General features: G+C 46.1%; 1 protein-coding gene across 1 annotated transcript in view; it reads left to right on the top strand.

Annotated features, from left to right (window-relative positions):
* PLA2G15 (phospholipase A2 group XV) overlaps positions 1-19,904 on the top strand; it is a 36,636-nt gene extending 16,732 nt beyond the window's left edge. The window contains exon 3 of the mRNA XM_063944220.1: positions 18,223-19,904. Coding sequence (XP_063800290.1) covers positions 18,223-18,734 — 512 coding nt within the window. The 3' untranslated portion in view covers positions 18,735-19,904. The remainder of the gene's footprint in view (positions 1-18,222) is intronic.
* The last annotated feature ends 241 nt before the right edge of the window (positions 19,905-20,145 follow it).

Raw genomic sequence — 20,145 nt, 5'->3', positions numbered from 1 at the left:
GATGCTGGGACTCCGTAAGGACCATGGGGAATAGCGGCTCCGCAGGAGACTGGGCACAACTAAAAGAAAGCTTTTGGTCTAACTGGTGTGCACTGGCTCCTCCCTCTATGACCCTCCTCCAGACTTCAGTTAGAATCTTGTGCCCGGCTGAGCTGGATGCACACTAGGGGCTCTCCTGAGCTCCTAGAAAAGAAAGTATATTTTAGGTTTTTTATTTTCAGGGAGATCTGCTGGCAACAGACTCACTGCTACGAGGGACTAAGGGGAGAAGAAGCGAACCTACCTGCTTGCAGCTAGCTTGGGCTTCTTAGGCTACTGGACACCATTAGCTCCAGAGGGATCGAACACAGGACCCGACCTCGATCGTCCGGTCCCGGAGCCGCGCCGCCGTCCCCCTTACAGAGCCAGAAGCATGAAGATGGTCCGGAAAATCGGCGGCAGAAGACTTCGGTCTTCAACAAGGTAGCGCACAGCACTGCAGCTGTGCGCCATTGCTCCTCATGCACACCTCACACTCCGGTCACTGGTGGGTGCAGGGCGCTGGGGGGGGGCGCCCTGAGCAGCAATATTAATACCTTGGCTGGCAAAAAATCACAATATATAGTCCCAGAGGCTATATATGTGATGAATACCCCTGCCAGAATCCATAAAAAAAGCGGGTGAAAAGTCAGCCGAAAAAGGGGCGGGGCTATCTCCCTCAGCACACTGGCGCCATTTTTCCCTCACAGCTCCGCTGGAAGGATCACTCCCTGGCTCTCCCCTGCAGTTTCAAGCTACAAAAGGGTAAAAAAGAGAGGGGGGGCACTAAATTTAGGCGCAGCAATAAATATATATATATATATATATATATATATATATGTATATATATATATATATATATATATATATATATATATATATATATATATATATATATAATATAGCTATAAAGGAAAACACTCCGTTATAGTGTTAATCCCTGGGTTATATAGCGCTCTGGTGTGTGCTGGCATACTCTGTCTCCCCAAAGGGCTTTGTGGGGTCCTGTCCTCTGTCAGAGCATTCCCGGTGTGTGTGCGGTGTGTCGGTACGGCTGTGTCGACATGTTTGATGAGGAGGCTTATGTGGAGGCGGAGCAGATGCCTATAAATGTGATGTCACCCCCTGCGGGGCCGACACCTGAGTGGATGGTTATGTGGAAGGAATTACGTGACCGTGTCGACTCCTTACATAAAAGGTTTGACGACATACCAAATATGGGACAGCCGGCTTCTCAGCCTGTGCCTGCCCAGGCGTCTCAAAAGCCATCAGGGGCTCTAAAACGCCCGCTACCTCAGATGGCAGACACAGATGTCGACACGGATACTGACTCCAGTGTCGACGACGATGAGACTAATGTAACTTCCAATAGGGCCACACGTTACATGATTGAGGCTATGAAAAATGTGTTGCACATTTCTGATGTTACCCCAGGTACCACAAAAAAGGGTATTATGTTTGGAGAGAAAAAACTACCAGTAGTTTTTCCTCCATCTGAGGAGTTAAATGAAGTGTGTGAAGAAGCGTGGGCTTCCCCCGATAAGAAACTGGTAATTTCTAAAAGGTTACTAATGACGTACACTTTCCCGCCCGAGGATAGGTCACGTTGGGAAACATCCCCTAGGGTGGATAAAGCGCTCACACGCTTGTCAAAGAAGGTGGCACTACCGTCTCCGGATACGGCCGCCCTAAAGGAGCCTGCTGATAGAAAGCAGGAGGCTATGCTGAAGTCTGTATATACACACAAGGGTATTATACTGAGACCAGCTATTGCTTCAGCATGGATGTGCAGTGCTGCGTGGTCAGATTCCCTGTCGGAAAATATTGATACCCTAGACAGGGACACTATATTGCTAACCGTAGAGCATATTAAAGACGCAGTCTTATACATGAGAGATGCACAGAGGGATATTTGCCGGCTGGCATCTAAAATAAGTGCAATGTCCATTTCTGCCAGGAGAGGGTTATGGACTCGGCAGTGGACAGGTGATGCAGATTCTAAAAGGCACATGGAAGTTTTGCCTTATAAGGGTGAGGAGTTGTTCGGGGATGGTCTCTCGGACCTCGTTTCCACAGCAACAGCTGGGAAGTCTGCATTTTTTACCCCATGTTCCCTCACAGCCAAAGAAAGCACCGTATTATCAGGACAGTCCTTTCGGCCCCATAAGGGCAAGCGGGTTAAAGGCGCGTCCTTTCTGCCCAGAGGTAGAGGGAAAAAGCTGCAGCATACAGCCAGTACCCAGGAGCAAAAGTCCTCCCCCGCTTCCTCCAAGTCCACCGCATGACGCTGGGGCTCCACAGGCGGAGCCAGGTACGGTGGGGGCCCGTCTCAAAAATTTCAGCAATCAGTGGGCTCGCTCACGGGTGGATCCCTGGATCCTTCAAGTAGTATCTCAGGGGTACAAGCTGGAATTCTTGACTTCTCCCCCCCGCCGTTTCCTCAAATCTGCCTTGCCAACAACTCCCTCAGGCAGGGAGGCAGTGCTAGAGGCAATTCACAAGCTGTATTCCCAGCAGGTGATATTCAAGGTGCCCCTACTTCAACAAGGACGGGGTTACTATTCCACAATGTTTGTGGTACCGAAACCGGACGGATCGGTGAGACCCATTTTAAATTTGAAATCCTTGAACACATATATAAAAAAAATTCAAGTTCAAGATGGAATCGCTCAGGGCGGTTATTGCAAGCCTGGACGAGGGGGATTACATGGTATCACTGGACATCAAGGATGCTTACCTGCATGTCCCCATTTACCATCCTCACCAGGAGTACCTCAGATTTGTGGTACACGATTGTCATTACCAATACCAGACGTTGCCGTTTGGTATATCCATGGCTCCGAGGGTCTTTACCAAGGTAATGGCCGAAATGATGATACTCCTTCGAAAGAAGGGAGTTTTAATTATCCCGTACTTGGACGATGATCTGATAAAGGCGAGGTCCAGGGAGCAGTTGTTGGTCGGGGTAGCACTATCTCGGGAGGTGCTACAACAGCACGGCTGGATTCTAAATATTCCAAAGTCACAGCTGGTCCCTACGACACGTCTACTGTTCCTGGGGATGGTTCTGGACACAGAACAGAAAAAAGTGTTTCTCCCGGAGGAGAAGGCCAAGGAGCTGTCATCTCTAGTCAGAGGCCTCCTAAAACCAAAACAGGTGTCGATGCATCACTGCACGCGGATCCTGGGAAAGATGGTAGCTTCCTACGAAGCAATTCCATTCGGCAGGTTCCATGCAAGAACCTTTCAGTGGGACCTGTTGGACAAGTGGTCCGGATCGCATCTTCAGATGCATCGGCTGATAACCCTGTCTCCAAGGACCAGGGTGTCTCTGCTGTGGTGGCTGCAAAGTGCTCATCTTCAAGAGGGCCGCAGATTCGGCATACAGGACTGGGTCCTGGTGACCACGGATGCCAGCCTTCGAGGCTGGGGGGCAGTCACACAGGGAAGAAACTTCCAAGGACTATGGTCAAGTCAGGAGACTTCCCTACACATAAATATTCTGGAACTGAGGGCCATTTTCAATGCCCTAAGTCAGGCAAAACCCCTGCTTCAAAACCAGCCGGTACTGATCCAGTCAGACAACATCACGGCAGTCGCCCATGTAAACCGACAGGGCGGCACGAGAAGCAGGACGGCGATGGCAGAAGCCACAAGGATTCTCCGATGGGCGGAAAATCACGTGTTAGCACGGTCAGCAGTGTTTATTCCGGGAGTGGACAACTGGGAAGCAGACTTCCTCAGCAGGCACGACCTCCACCCGGGAGAGTGGGGACTTCATCCAGAAGTCTTCCAACTGATTGTAAACTGTTGGGAAAGGCCACAGGTGGACATGATGGCGTCCCACCTAAACAAAAAGCTAGAAAGATATTGCGCCAGGTCAAGAGACCCTCGGGCGATAGCTGTGGACGCTCTAGTGACACCGTGGGTGTACCGGTTGGTTTATGTGTTCCCTCCTCTTCCTCTCATACCAAAGGTACTGAGGATAATAAGGAGAAGAGGAGTAAGAACTATACTCATTGTTCCGGATTGGCCAAGAAGAGCTTGGTACCCGGAACTTCAAGAAATGATCTCAGAGGACCCATGGCCTCTGCCGCTCAGACAGGACCTGCTGCAGCAGGGTCCCTGTCTGTTCCAAGACTTACCAAGGCTGCGTTTGACGGCATGGCGGTTGAACACCGGATCCTGAAGGAAAAGGGCATTCCGGAGGAAGTCATTCCTACGCTGATTAAAGCTAGGAAAGAAGTGACCGCAAACCATTATCACCGCATTTGGCGAAAATATGTTGCGTGGTGTGAGGCCAGGAAGGCCCCAATGGAGGAATTTCAGCTGGGCCGTTTTCTGCACTTCCTACAGTCTGGGGTGACTATGGGCCTAAAATTGGGTTCCATTAAGGTCCAGATTTCGGCTCTATCGATTTTCTTCCAGAGAGAACTGGCTTCACTACCTGAAGTTCAGACTTTTGTTAAGGGAGTGCTGCATATTCAGCCCCCTTTTGTGCCTCCAGTGGCACCTTAGGAAATCCAACACCACGTTGAGATCCCAAAGTCACATTGGTTTGAGCCACTTAAAACCGTGGAATTGAAATATCTCACGTGGAAAGTGGTCATGTTGTTGGCCTTGGCTTCGGCCAGGCGTGTGTCAGAATTGGCGGCTTTGTCATGTAAAAGCCCTTATCTGATTTTCCATATGGATAGGGCAGAATTGAGGACTCGTCCCCAATTTCTCCCTAAGGTGGTATCAGCCTTTCATCTGAACCAACCTATCGTGGTGCCTGCGGCTACTAAAGACTTGGAGGCTTCCAAGTTGTTGGATGTAGTCAGGGCCCTGAAAATTTGTTTCCAGGACAGCTGGAGTCAGAAAGACTGACTCGCTATTTATCCTGTATGCGCCCCACAAGTTGGGTGCACCTGCTTCAAAGCAGACTATTGCTCGCTGGATCTGTAGTACGATTCAGCTTGCACATTCTGCGGCTGGACTGCTGCATCCTAAATCGGTGAAAGCCCATTCCACGAGAAAGGTGGGCTCTTCTTGGGCGGCTGCCCGAGGGGTCTCGGCTCTACAACTTTGCCGAGCAGCTACTTGGTCGGGGTCAAACACATTTGCTAAATTCTACAAGTTTGACACCCTGGCTGAGGAGGACCTAGAGTTTGCCCATTCGGTGCTGCAGAGTCATCCGCACACTCCCGCCCGTTTGGGAGCTTTGGTATAATCCCCATGGTCCTTACGGAGTCCCAGCATCCACTTAGGACGTCGGAGAAAATAAAAGCAAATTATACTTACCGATAATTTCATTTCTCCGAGGTACTTCATGGCAGCCCTTACTCTTGGGATTGTATCCCATTCCTAGACTTAGACAGGGAATCCTCTCAACACTTTAGGACCACCCACCTTGGGTATATAGCCCTGCTCCTCCCCTTCCTCCATTAGTCTTTTGAGTGTCTCCTGTGACCAGACTATATTTAAACTTCACTAAGGGAGGGTATATTGTAGGCTGCCATGAAGTACCTCGGAGAAATGAAATTATCGGTAAGTATAATTTGCTTTTTTCTCCTACACTACTTCATGGCAGCCCTTACTCTTGGGATATACCAACACTCAATATAGGGAGGGCAATAAAAAAATACCAGACATCTTGTCAATGCTGAAAACTATAATTTGTTTAATTCAATGCTGCATCAAAGACACGTTTCCCAAAGTGTGCCTCCATAACATCCACCGCATAATGACTGGAGAATGTATGCATAGAAGACCATGTGGCTGCTGCACATATATCCTTCGCCGAAAGCCTTGCCTTCTTAGCCCAGGAAGCTGCCATGGCCCTGGTAGAGTGTGCCTTTAGCTGCTCCGGAACCTCTTGACCATTCTGTTTGTAAATAAACGCCAGGAGTTCTGTGATCCATCTGGAGATGGTCTGTTTCGTAGGTTTCTCACCCTTCCTTGCACCTGAATATAGCACAAACAGGTGTTTCGTCTTACGGAACTCCTTCACTCTGTCCAGATATACTGAAATTGCTCTGATTAGATCCAAACTATGCATTCTCTTCTCCTCCTCATTCTGCGGCTGTGGGTAGAATGATGGTAACACGATGTCTTGATTCAAATGGAAATCTGACACCACCTTAGGCAAAAATTCTGGATTCGTCCTTAAAACAAGTCTACCCGGAAGGAAATTAAGGTAGGGCTCCTCTGACCACAGGGCCTGTAGCTCTCCAACTCTTCTGGCTGACGTAATGGCTACCAGGAACACTACTTTCCAAGTTAGAAATTTAACTGAGACGTCCTGCAATGGCTCAAACGGAGACAACATTAATGAATTTAAAACTAAATTCAGATCCCACGGAGCGACCACCGACCTGAAGCGAGGTCTTATCCTTTTAATTGCCTGACAGAACTTCCTCACTAAGCTCTCATCAGATAATCTTCTCTCCAATAGGACACTCAGTGCTGCTATCTGGACCTTGATGGTAGATACCGCCAGCCCCTTCTCAAATCCATCAAACAAGAATTGAAGGACCTGCGATGTGTCTGCTTCCTGCGGGTTAAATCTTGAGCCCGACCAGGAAATGAAAGTTTTCCAGACTCTATAGTAGATCTTAGAGGATACCTTCTTTCTCGACTGAATCAACAAATTAACAACTTGCTCAGACAACCCTTTATCTCTCAATAATTGCCGTTCAATTTCCATGCCGTCAAATGCAGTTGTCGCAAATTCGGGTGCAGCAATGGACCCTGATGCAACAGATCCGTTATTAGCGGCAACGTCAAAGGTTCCCCTGCCGCCATCCTCAGTACTGAAGGAAACCACGCTCTCTTTGGCCAATATGGAAGAACTATTATGACCTGCGCCCTCTCTTCTCTGATCTTCCTTAGGATACGTGCAATCATTGGAAACGGAGGGAAAACATATGCTAGTCTGAACCCCCATGGGAGAGAGAAGACATCCACCCCGCTTGATCCTGGGAGATGATATCGGGAGAAGAACAGAGGAACTTTCGTATTGACGTGTGTGGCCATCAGATCCACCTGTGGCTGGCCGAACCTTTGAACAATCTGATTGAACACTGCGTCGTTCAATTCCCACTCTCCCGGTAACACCTCTTGTCTGCTGAGGAAATCTGCCACGTAATTGTCTACTCCGGGAACATGTAGTGCTGATAGGGATTCTAGATGACGTTCCGCCCAATAAAGTATGTTTGACACCTCTTCCATTAATACATGACTTCTGGTGCCTCCTTGCCGATTGAGATAGGCTACCACTGCTACATTGTCTGAAAATATCCTGAGATGTTTCCCCTGTAACTGCTTCTGGAAATATTTCATCGCCTTCCACACAGCTCTCATTTCCCTGTGGTTTGAGGATAATCTTCTCTCCTGGTGGTTCCACCTTCCTTGGCAGTTCTGTTGCAACAAGTGTGCCCCCCAACCGACTGCACTTGCATCTGTTGTTAGAATGAGGAAGTGACGATCCGACAGAGTCGTCTTCCTGTCGACCAGCTCGGTTTCCATCCACCAGTCTAGAGAACGTTTTGCCCCTTGACTTAACCCTATGCGATGATTCAGGGAATAACGTCTCCGACAATAGCCTAGTATCTCTAGCTGAAGGTCCCTCATCCGCCATCTTGCCCACGGGACCACGTCTATGGAGGAGGCCATCATACCCAAAAGACTCATCCCCTGACGCAGAGTCACACTGTTGCATTCCCTTAGCAAAGAAGCCAGACTCCGAATCTTCGAGCATCTTTCTTCTGACAGACCTATTGTATAATTGGCAGTATCCACCTGTACTCCGAGAAACTGAATTTCTTGTCTTGGTTCTAGTTGACTTTTCTTCCAATTTATTAACCAGCCATGTTCTTGTAGGATCTGCAGCGTCACTTCTAACGCCATCTTTACTTCCTGTTTTGACTCTCCGCACACTAGTAGATCGTCTAGATATGCCCAAATTGCAATTCTTTGACCTCTTATTACGGTTACCAGTGCCGACAGTACCTTGGTAAATATCCTTGGAGACGATTTCAGACCGAAAGGGAGGCACGTAAACTGAAAATGCTTGTCCATGACCGAAAACCTCAGGTATCTTCTGTGCCGTGTGTGTACCGGCACATGAAAGTAAGCATCCTCTAGGTCTATGGACGCTAGGAAATCCTCCTTCCTTACCCCTGACAGAATGGATTTCATCGTCTCCATACGAAATTTTATCGTCTTTACATAATCGTTGAGCTGTCTGAGATCTAGTATCGTTCTGAAATCTCCCGACGCCTTTCTTATCAGAAAAATTCTGGAATAAAACCCCCTCTTTCTTTCTGAAGGAGGAACAGGCTCTACCGCATTCACCTGGATCAATTTTTCCAAACTGTCTTCCAGAGCCTTTAGTTCCAGACTCGCAGCTGGGCTTCTTGAACTCACAAATTTGTCCCTCTTTGGAACTTCGGAAAACTCTATCCGGTATCCCTGAGATATCACATCCAGTACCCAAGTGTCCTGAATTGAATACTGCCAGAGACTGGCAAACTTCTGAAGCCTGGCTCCCACCGGAAAGGATACCAGAACTTCGCGACAGTCATTGTCTCCGTCCACCTCTCCTATAGGCCTGGCAAAAGGACTGCCTATTCGTCCCCGAGGAATACCTTCCCATATAAGCTCGCCCCGGCCTATAACTTCTCGCTTCCTTAAATTGTTGTTTAGAAGAAGGAAACGGAAATTTATTCCTCTTGTCCTGAGGCAGCCTCGCTGACTTACCCCCTGACATCTTTTGTATAATAGCCTCAAGCTTATTTCCAAATAATAGGGAACCCTCATACGGTAATGACACCAACCGGTTCTTGGAATGCATATCCGCCGACCATGATCTAAGCCACAAAGCTCTTCTAGCCATAACACCTGCCGCCATGGATTTCGCTGCGAAATCTAACACATCCAAAGAAGCTTCGCACAGATACTCTATGCCCTTGAGCATAATACCCAGGCTTCTCTGCAAATATTGCCTTGAGATTTTCTCTTCAATATCTGTGGACAACACTGATCCCCAAACTCTCAAAGCTCTGGAGACAGATGCAACAGCCACACCGGACCTTAAGGATACTGCCGAGGACATATGTAATTTTTTTAGCGCACTCTCCATACGCTTATCCATGCCATCCTTAAGGACAGCTCCGTCCTCTAACAGAATCGTAGTTTTAGACACCATTTCTGCCACTGCCGCATCAATCTTAGGCACTGTGCACCAGCCCAGAAATTGCTCATCTTCTACTGGAAACATCCGATCCACTCGTTTAATACTTCCAAGTCTCTTATCTATGTTTTGCCACTCCTTAGACACTACATCCTTCAGTGCTCTGTGAACCGGAAAGTATCTGCTCCTTTTGGACTTATCTCCAAACAAGACATCCTTATCTGCATCTCCTTTATCCTTTTGCCTATAGTTCATGGTCTTAAATATATTCTTTAAGAGACTGTCAACGAGATCCAAATTGAACTCTCTAACTTCCTCCTTCTCTTCTGACCCAGAACTAGAGGAAACCTGATAATCAGCATACAAAGAGGCCGTCTCGTCCTGAGAGTCAATACTAGCCAGGGATCTAGACCTCTTATTTCCCTGCAAATCAGCCAGCTGTTCTCTCGTAACAAAAGACCTCTTCATCCAGTCCTTCAATTGCTGAATCTGACTGGTTTGACTGGCCTGCTGAATGTCACTCTGTATACAGTCCTCACAGAACTTCACATTCTCAGTAGAAGAAAAGATCTTATCGCATGCTGCACACTGTATATCCATATGCCTCTTCTTGCACAGCCTCTTCTTAGGAGGAGACACACTAAAAAATGAACAGCAGTAGCACTACATTAAAATCCTAACCACGCAGAAAATCAAAAACCATATCCTCTATGAGGACTTACCTCTTCCGGGCACTCATCGGCTTATGGGGAGAAGGCTCTCTATCCATCCTGCTGGTAAGCATACACCTGCCCAGCTTATAGGAGACTCTCACTCCTAGTGTGCAGCGCCATATTTAAGCTCCAAATCAATCATAGAGAGCGGCGCTGAGCAGACCATCCCAGCTACAGGACGGCCGCCCCAGCACTTCCGCCCGCCAACCGCCGCACGCTGTCTCTCACAGCGCTTCCGCCCGCCAGCCGCACTTCCCCTTCGCCCCGCTGCCCTTCCGGCCACCCGCACTTCCGGTCTCGCCGGAGATACAGGCGCTGCGGCTAGCGGAGCAAAACACCCGGGGAAACGGCTTCAGACAGCGGCACTAGGGAGAGGGACCAGCAGCAAAACAGCGGGCGGACACCTTAAGCTGAACAGCGGGGACTTACAATCGCCCCAAGCACACTCTGCCTTCTCCAGGGAGCCACCCTCTTCCAGTACGGCTACACAGAGGCGTATTACTGGGAATAGAGGTAAAAACGTTTCTCAAAAATCAAACACATAATCCCCTGTCAAGCTAGGAGACAGGAAAAAGACTAATGGAGGAAGGGGAGGAGCAGGGCTATATACCCAAGGTGGGTGGTCCTAAAGTGTTGAGAGGATTCCCTGTCTAAGTCTAGGAATGGGATACAATCCCAAGAGTAAGGGCTGCCATGAAGTAGTGTAGGAGAAAAGAATTTACTCACCGGTAATTCTATTTCTCGTAGTCCGTAGTGGATGCTGGGCGCCCATCCCAAGTGCGGATTGTCTGCAATACTTGTATATAGTTATTGTTTAACTAAAGGGTTATTGTTGAGCCATCTGAGAGGCTCAGTTGTTGTCATACTGTTAACTGGGTATTGTATCACGAGTTATACGGTGTGATTGGTGTGGCTGGTATGAGTCTTACCCGGGATTCAAAATCCTTCCTTATTGTGTCAGCTCTTCCGGGCACAGTATCCTAACTGAAGTCTGGAGGAGGGTCATAGAGGGAGGAGCCAGTGCACACCAGTTAGACCAAAAGCTTTCTTTTAGTTGTGCCCAGTCTCCTGCGGAGCCGCTATTCCCCATGGTCCTTACGGAGTCCCAGCATCCACTACGGACTACGAGAAATAGAATTACCGGTGAGTAAATTCTTATTTTTTTTGGTTTTGTTTTTTTTCTTACAGGCTATCCATATTGATCGCCTGTAAAAATGCCCTTTCTCCCGAAAGCACACGGGTTCAGTGAAACCTGTGTGTTTTCGGTAGAAACAGTGCCATTTTCGCACGGAAACGGGGCTGTTTAAATCACTGATGACCAGGACAACCTGCAGTGTCCCATGCCCTCTGCACACGTGTCATTTTTGATGATCTTGCCAAAAACAAATCCCCCGCTAGCTTTGTGTATTGACCCCTAATACAGATCAATCAGATCATCTGAGGCACTCCCGGCTTGGCTAGGCGATCCATCCGTCTATCCCCGTCGGTAGTGCACAGACTCTCTCTCCCATTCACTAGAATGGTGCACGTCTCCGTCACGGGTGCGCGCGCCAGCCCGAACGGAGATGCTGTCTGTGTTTAGGTGCGCTTAGGCACAGATGGAACCACGACTAGCATTGCTCCACCTGTATATTTGTAAATGTTAATAGTGTCCCCTCTTAATCTCCTCCTTTTTTCCAATGTAAACCTGCCTAGCCTAGCAAGTCTTTCCTCGTATTCTAGAGTCCCCATCCCCTTTATCAGTTTGGTTGCTCGTCTCTGAACCTTTTTTAGTTCCAGGATATTCTTTTTGTAGTATGGTGCCCATAATTGTACACAGTATTCAAGATGTGGCCTCATAGTGGGAGTATAACACTCTCATCCCTTGCATCAATTTCCCGCTTAATGCATGCTAATACCTTATGTGCTGCATTCCTACTTTGGGTACTACTGTTAAGTTTGTTATCTATGTGAACCCCTAAATCTTTTTCCAGTACAGAATTCCCTAGTTTCTCCCCGTTTAGTATGTAAGTAGTGTTCTTATTCTTGCTACCGAAGTGCATTACCTTACATTTTTCTATATTGAAACAAATTCTCCATTTTAAAGCCCATGCTTCTAGATTAAATAAGTCGTTCTGAAGAGACTCTGCATCCTCCACTGAATTTAGAACCTTACACAATTTGGTATAGTCTGCAAAAATTGACACACTGCTTTCTAGACCTGCTACTAGATAATTTTTTTAGAAATGTTGAATAGTGGTCCAAGTACAGACCATTTAGAAAAATTTCCATTTACCACCACTCACTGCTCCCTTTTATCCTACCAATTACTCACCCAAATGCATAATGTGTTCGCTAGCCCAAGATCTCTTAACTTGTAGATTAGTCTTATGTGAGATACTGTATTGAAAGCTTTAGCAAAGTCTAAAAAGATTACATCCACCTCTTTACCTTGACCTAGGTTTACACAAACTGTTTTATAAAAGCCTATTAACCACTTAACTGGCATGGTCAGATTTCATGCAACTGCGCCATCCTACCCTCTTCCCCCGTTTTTGATAAGGAGATCCGTTATGCAGATGTGCATAATATAATGTTTAAATATTTTAAATACTTTTTCAACTTTATGAAAATTTATTTTAACGCTTTTTGAAGGGAAAAATCGTCCGTTAAGTGGTAAAGTTATTTTGACATTATCTATCCTTCGCAAATCCGTGTTGGTTCCTATTAATAACATTATTGGTTTCAAGGAACTCCTGTAGTCTATCCCTTAAAATACCTTCCAGTACTTTCCCACTATAGATGTATGACTTACTTGTCTGTAATTACCCGGTTCAGATTTACTTCCCTTTTTAAATATTGGCATTACTTCTGCTTTACACCCGTCTTTGAAAACCTTGCTTGATGTAAGTGAGTCAATGAAAATCAAATACAGGTTTCCAAAATGCTTGGGACCAGAGGTATTTTGGAATAATTGCATACCATAATGAGATATCATGGTGATGGGACCTAAATCTAAGCACAGAATGCATTTATGTTACATATACACCTTATACACACAGCCTGAAGGTCATTTTAGCCAATATTTTTTCTTATAACTTTGTGCATTAAACAAAGTCTGTCTACATTCACACAATTCATTTATGTTTAATATACACCTTATACACACAGCCTGAAGGTCATTTAATACAATATTTTTAATAACTCTGTGTATTAAAGTTTGTGTACATTGAACCATCAAAAAACAAAGGTTTCGCTATCTCACTCTCACTCAAAAAAGTCTGTGTTTCGGAATATTCCGTATTTCAGAATATTTGGATATGGGATACCCAACCTGTATAGGGGTCCTGCTAATTCAGAGTGTAGCTCCATGAGAACCCTTTGGTGAATTCCGCCGGGGCCAGGTGACTTATTCATCTTAATTTTACAAGTTTAATTTTACCCATGGATCCATTGAGGTTCCCTCTCCTTTCTTTTTTTTTTTTTTTTTTTTTTTTTTTAGCTCCGTCACTCTCCCTCCCTTTCCCTCCCCCCCTTTATATAGAAACATAGAATTTGTCGGCAGATAAGAACCACTTGATTCGATCCTTATTTCTTTGTAAGGAATCCCTCCTTCCCCCCCCCCCCCCCCCCCCCCCCAGTATACAGGAAGACATTAGATTTGCTTCCTTGAAGTGTCTGACGCCTTTGGGTCAGTCCATTCCTTTTGAGGGACAATTTTATTGAACAGGTGTCCAGCCATCTGCTTTGTAAACATACGGGTTGTCTGTCCTAGTTTAGTCCACAGGGGCATGAACGTAAGTAAATGATATGTAATTGTGCATGTGAGATGTTGTACTGTTGTCCTGTATGTGGGTGGTTAAAAGTTGATCCTGTTTCCAGGTAACTAGATATAATAATAATTTTGTATTTGGACTTTTAAAAAATAAATTTAAACCCAATTTCTCTAACGTCCTAGTGGATGCTGGGGACTCCGTAAGGACCATGGGGAATAGACGGGCTCCGCAGGAGACAGGGCACTCTAAGAAAGAATTAGGACTACTGGTGTGCACTGGCTCCTCCCTCTATGTCCCTCCTCCAGACCTCAGTTAGAATCTGTGCCCGGACGGAGCTGGGTGCATTTTAGTGAGCTCTCCTGAGCTTGCTAATAAAGTATTTTGTTTAGGATTTTTTTATTTTCAGAGAGGTCTGCTTGCAACAGACTCTCTGCTACGTGGGACTGAGGGGAGAGAAGCAAACCTACTAACTGCGGATAGGTCGTGCTTCTTAGGCTACTGGACACCATTAGCTCCAGAGGGATCGAACACAGGAACTCACCCTTGGTCGTCCGATCCCGGAGCCGCGCCGCCGTCCCCCTCGCAGAGCCAGAAGAAAGAAGACTTCAAAATCGGTGGCAGAAGACTCCTGTCTTCATATGAGGTAGCGCACAGCACTGCAGCTGTGCACCATTGCTCCCACATTAACCCGCACACTCCGGTCACTGTAGGGCGCAGGGGGGGGCGCCCTGGGCAGCAATTGAGTACCTCCTGGCATAATAGGGCATATATACAGCTGGGCACTGTATATATGCATGAGCCCCCGCCATTATTTTTACACAAAATCGCGGGACAGAAGCCCGCCGCTGAGGGGGCGGGGCTTCTTCCTCAGCACTCACCAGCGCCATTTTCTCTCCACAGCTCCGCTGAGAGGAAGCTCCCCAGGCTCTCCCCTGCAGACTCACGGTAGAAAGAGGGTAAAAAGAGAGGGGGGGCGCAAAAACCACAAATACAGCAGCTACTGGGTAAAAACTAATGGGGTCATTCCGAGTTGGCTCGTTATTTTTTTCTTGCAACGGAGCGATTAGTCGCTAATGCGCATGCGCAATGTCCGCAGTGCGACTGCGCCAAGTAAATTTGCTATGCAGTTAGGAATTTTACTCACGGCATTACAAGGTTTTTTTCTTCGTTCTGGTGTTCGTAATGTGAGTGACAGGAAGTGGGTGTTTTTGGGCGGAAACAGGCCGTTTTATGGGAGTGTGTGAAAAAACGCTACCGTTTCTGGGAAAAACGCGGGAGTGGCTGGAGAAACGGAGGAGTGTCTGGGCGAACGCTGGGTGTGTTTGTGACGTCAAACCAGGAACGACAAGCACTGAACTGATCATACTGGCAGAGTAAGTCTCGAGCTACTCAGAAACTGCACAGAGAAGTCTTTTCGCAATATTGCGAATCTTTCGCTCGCAATTTTGATAAGCTAAGATTCACTCCCAGTAGGCGGCGGCTTAGCGTGTGCAAAGCTGCTAAAAGCAGCTTGCGAGCGAACAACTCGGAATGACCCCCTAAGTTACTGTGTAATTCCTGGGTTATATAGCGCTGGGGTGTGTGCTGGCATACTCTCTCTCTCTGTCTCTCCAAAAGGCCTTGTGGGGGTTCTGTCCTCAAATAGAGCATCCCCTGTGTGTGTGGTGTGTCTGTACGATTGTGTCAACATGTTTTACGAGGAAGGCTATGTGGAAGCAGAGCAGGTGCAGATGAATGTGGGGTCTCCGCCGACGGCGCCGACACCTGATTGGATGGATATGTGGAAGGTGTTAAATGATAATGTAAACTCCTTGCATAAAAGGTTGGATAAAGCTGAAGCTTTGGGACAGTCGGGGTCTCAACCCATGCCTGATCCTACAGCGCAGAGGCCGTCAGGGTCTCGGAAGCGCCCACTATCCCAAATTGTTGACACAGATATCGACACGGATTCTGACTCCAGTGTCGATGGTGATGATGCAAAGTTACAGCCTAAAATGGCTAAAGCCATCCGATACATGATTATAGCAATGAAGGATGTATTGCACATCTCAGAAGAAAACCCTGTCCCTGACAAGAGGGTTTATATGTTTGGGGAAAAAAGGCAAGAAGTGACTTTTCCCCCTTCACATGAGTTAAATGAGTTATGTGAAAAAGCTTGGGATTCTCCTGATAGGAAAGTGCAGATTTCCAAACGGTTACTTATGGCGTATCCTTTCCCGCCAACGGACAGGTTACGTTGGGAATCCTCCCCTAGGGTAGACAAAGCTTTGACACTCTTATCTAAGAAGGTTGCCCTGCCGTCACAGGATACGGCCTCCCTAAAGGATCCTGCGGATAGAAAACAGGAAGGTATCCTGAAGTCCGTGTATACACATTCAGGTACCCTACTGAGGCCGGCAATTGCTTCGGCCGGGATGTGTAGTGCTGTAGCAGCATGGACAGATACTCTGTCTGAGGAACTGGATACCTTGGACAAGGATACTATTTTACTGACCCTGGGGCATATAAAAGACGCTGTCCTATATATGAGGGATGCCCAGAGAGACACTTGCCTACTGGGCTCTAGAATAAATGCAATGTCAATTTCTGCCAGGAGGGTCCTGTGGACTCTGCAATGGACAGGTGATGCTGACTCAAAAAAGCACATCGAGGTTTTACCTTATAAGGGTGAGGAATTGTTTGGGGACGGTCTCTCGGACCTAGTTTCCACAGCTACGGCTGGGAAGTCAAATTTTTTGCCATATATTCCCTCACAGCCTAAGAAAGCACCGTATTACCAAATGCAGTCCTTTCGATTGCATAGAGGCAAGAAAGTCAGAGGTGCGTCCTTTCTTGCCAGAGGCAGGGGTAGAGGAAAGAAGCTGCACAATACAGCTAGTTCCCAGGAACAGAAGTCCTCCCCGGCTTCCACTAAATCCACCGCATGACGCTGGGGCTCCACAGGTGGAGCCAGGAGCGTTGGGGGCGCGTCTCCGAATTTTCAGCCACCAGTGGGTTCGCTCACAGGTGGATCCCTGGGCTATACAGATTGTGTCTCAGGGATACAAGCTGGAATTCGAAGTGATGCCCCCTCACCGTTACCTCAAATCGGCCCTGCCAGCTTCCCCCATGGAAAGGGAAGTAGTGTTAGTGGCAATTCACAAATTATATCTCCAGCAGGTGGTGGTAAAGGTTCCCCTCCTTCAACAGGGAAGGGGTTACTATTCCACAATGTTTGTGGTACCGATACCGGACGGTTCGGTCAGACCCATATTGAATTTAAAATCCCTGAACATTTACCTGAAAAGGTTCAAGTTCAAGATGGAATCGCTCAGAGCGGTCATTGCAAGCCTGGAAGAGGGGGATTTTAACATGGTGTTGAGTTTCCTGAAATCTCACTGGTTTGAGCCACTTAAGACCGTGGAGTTAAAGTATCTCACGTGGAAAGTGGTCATGCTATTGGCCTTAGCTTCGGCTAGGCGGGTGTTAGAATTGGCGGCTTTGTCATGTAAAAGCCCCTATCTGGTTTTCCATGTGGACAGGGCAGAATTACGGACTCATCCGCAATTTCTGCCGAAGGTGGTGTCATCTTTTCATTTGAACCAACCTATTGTGGTGCCTGCGGCTACTCGTGACTTGGAGGATTCCAAGTTACTAGATGTAGTCAGGGCTTTGAAGATTTATGTAGCCAGGACGGCTGGAGTCAGGTAAACTGACTCGCTGTTTATCCTGTATGCATCCAACAAGTTGGGTGCTCCTGCTTCAAAGCAAACTCTTGCTCGCTGGATCTGTAACACGATTCAGCAGGCTCATTCTGCGGCTGGATTGCCGCATCCAAGATCTGTAAAAGCCCATTCCACAAGGAAGGTGGGCTCTTCTTGGGCGGCTGCCCGAGGGGTCTCTGCATTACAGCTTTGCCGAGCAGCTACTTGGTCAGGTTCAAACACGTTTGCAAAATTCTACAAGTTTGATACCCTGGCAGAGGAGGACCTTGAGTTTGCTCATTCGGTGCTGCAGAGTCATCCGCACTCTCCCGCCTGTTTGGGAGCTTTGGTATAATCCCCATGGTCCTTACGGAGTCCCCAGCATCCACTAGGACGTTAGAGAAAATAAGATTTTACTCACCGGTAAATCTATTTCTCGTAGTCCGTCGTGGATGCTGGGCGCCTGTCCCAAGTGCGGACTTTTTCTGCAATACTTGTATATAGTTATTGCTTAAATAAGGGTTATGTTATGGTTGCATCAGGTTTATCTGGTGCTCTGTTGTTGTTCATACTGTTAACTGGGTAAGTTATCACGAGTTATACGGTGTGATTGGTGTGGCTGGTATGAGTCTTACCCTGGGTTCCAAAATCCTTTCCTTGTAATGTCAGCTCTTCCGGGCACAGTTTCCTTAACTGAGGTCTGGAGGAGGGACATAGAGGGAGGAGCCAGTGCACACCAGTAGTCCTAATTCTTTCTTAGAGTGCCCTGTCTCCTGCGGAGCCTGTCTATTCCCCATGGTCCTTACGGAGTCCCCAGCATCCACTACGGACTACGAGAAATAGATTTACCGGTGAGTAAAATCTTATCTCTCTTTCAGGGGACAATAATAGAATTCCAGTGATCAGTTCCTTGCGGATCCGTGACCAGCAGCGCTCAGCTGTCTCCACCAGTTGGCTTCTACCATATAGTAACACATGGTCCCCTGAGAAAGTGCTTATAAGTACTCCCAATACAAACTACACCCTACAGGATTACCAGAAGTTTTACAGTGACATTGGCTTCCAGGAAGGTTGGTTCATGAGAAAAGAAACACAAGGACTTATATCATCCCTTACTCCTCCTGGGGTTCCAGTACATTGCCTTTATGGAACTGGAGTGGATACCCCTGATTCATTCCAGTATGATTCTTTCCCAGACAAGGATCCAAATATAATATATGGACCTGGAGATGGTACAGTGAACATAGAAAGTGCCTTACAGTGCCGTAAATGGCTGCACCGTCAGAAACAGGCAGTGTCTTTAGTAGAGCTTCCGGGGAATGAGCACATTGCAATGTTGTCAAATGTCACCACTATATCATACATTAAAAAAGTCCTGTTAGGTGTGTAGCCTGCATATCTTGAGACGTGTGAACATCTTCCTTTTGTGTACTGTGGTAATTGTAGTAAATTAATGAATAAATGGGTTTTCTGCATAGGTCAAGCACAACAAATGACCCTGAGAGTTCATTTATATACTGTACAGTATCTACATTCTGATTAGCCCTCATCTGTTGACTTGTATGTTGTGTTGTAACTCTTTTGAATAGGCATGCACTTGCATTGCTAGGAGAGTTCTTCCAATGTTCTTCCAATTGTTTGGATATTGTATTTTTCTCTGGCTGTATTTTGTATTGTTTAAACATTTCCTTGTAATAATTTTTGAGAAAAATGTCAAATACTGTTTTTGTTTGTTTTTTAGTTAGTGACTTTGGTTGAAAAAAACAAAATACAACTTTTGGTTTGATCTTAACAAAAGAAGATATACAATAGCAAGTCATGTGAAAATGTACTTTTGGTGTCATCAGAAAAGTATTTACTGTATACGTAAAAGTGCCCAACCATAAGAACATTTGTGCGTTGTGATTTTGTTGTGGATCACTAGCACCCTAAACCTCAATGCCATTCCACAGTGTTCTAGAGATGGTCTACTACTCTGTTGTTTACATCAGTTTGTTTGATACATGAATAGCTTACAAAGTTTGTTTACATAAACTGCATTTAGATATGTCTGATTTTTTGCACACTGTACCTCATTTCAGTTTTCAAAGAAATCTTGAAGATTAGCATATATTATAAAAATAGACATGAAGAAGTTTAATCAGAGTTCTCACAAGTAATGGTCACCTATTTCCACGGTTTTCATAATTTTATTTTTTTTTCCTTTTCTTGAAACTACATTTTTCTGTGTTATATGGAGACATACGTTAAAGATCTGCCATGCAGCATCTAAGTAATAATACAGAAAAGTGGTAACATTAATATATAATGTAGTAAGATGCACTTTTTAGTATATTTTTTGTTTTGTTTTGTTTTAATTTCTACTCCTTATGACTTTAAATTGCAAAAACTAATGCAACAAATTGGGTCCTATCTTAAGCACAAACTGCCAAATTTCTATACATGTTCCAGGTTTTCCTACTCTCTTGTGTATAGGAATCTCTTTTGTCAGAAATCCTGTTTTTAATTCAGAAATGTTTGCCTCTTGTGCCTAAATATTGTAATAAATATGTTCAACTTCTTTGCACTTTGTGATTTGTTGTACATTAGTCTGTCCTTTTATTAACAACATAGGTCTTAGGTCAAATCTGTACTGTAATTTAAGTAGACAAATTGTACAAACTGACAATCGTTTTGGAAGGAGGAGATAGGCACGCAATGCAGGTAATAGTACATAATGTAAAAAAGATGTTGTGCAAGATTTAAATAAAAATTCCATAATTTTAGTCATAATGCATGCAATGAGTCCTAACATGGGTACT

Source organism: Pseudophryne corroboree, chromosome 11, assembly GCF_028390025.1.
Source record: "Pseudophryne corroboree isolate aPseCor3 chromosome 11, aPseCor3.hap2, whole genome shotgun sequence".
Lineage (NCBI taxonomy): Eukaryota > Metazoa > Chordata > Amphibia > Anura > Myobatrachidae > Pseudophryne > Pseudophryne corroboree.
The sequence above is the reverse complement of the archived record's forward strand: the minus strand, read 5'-3'. Positions and strand labels throughout refer to the sequence as shown.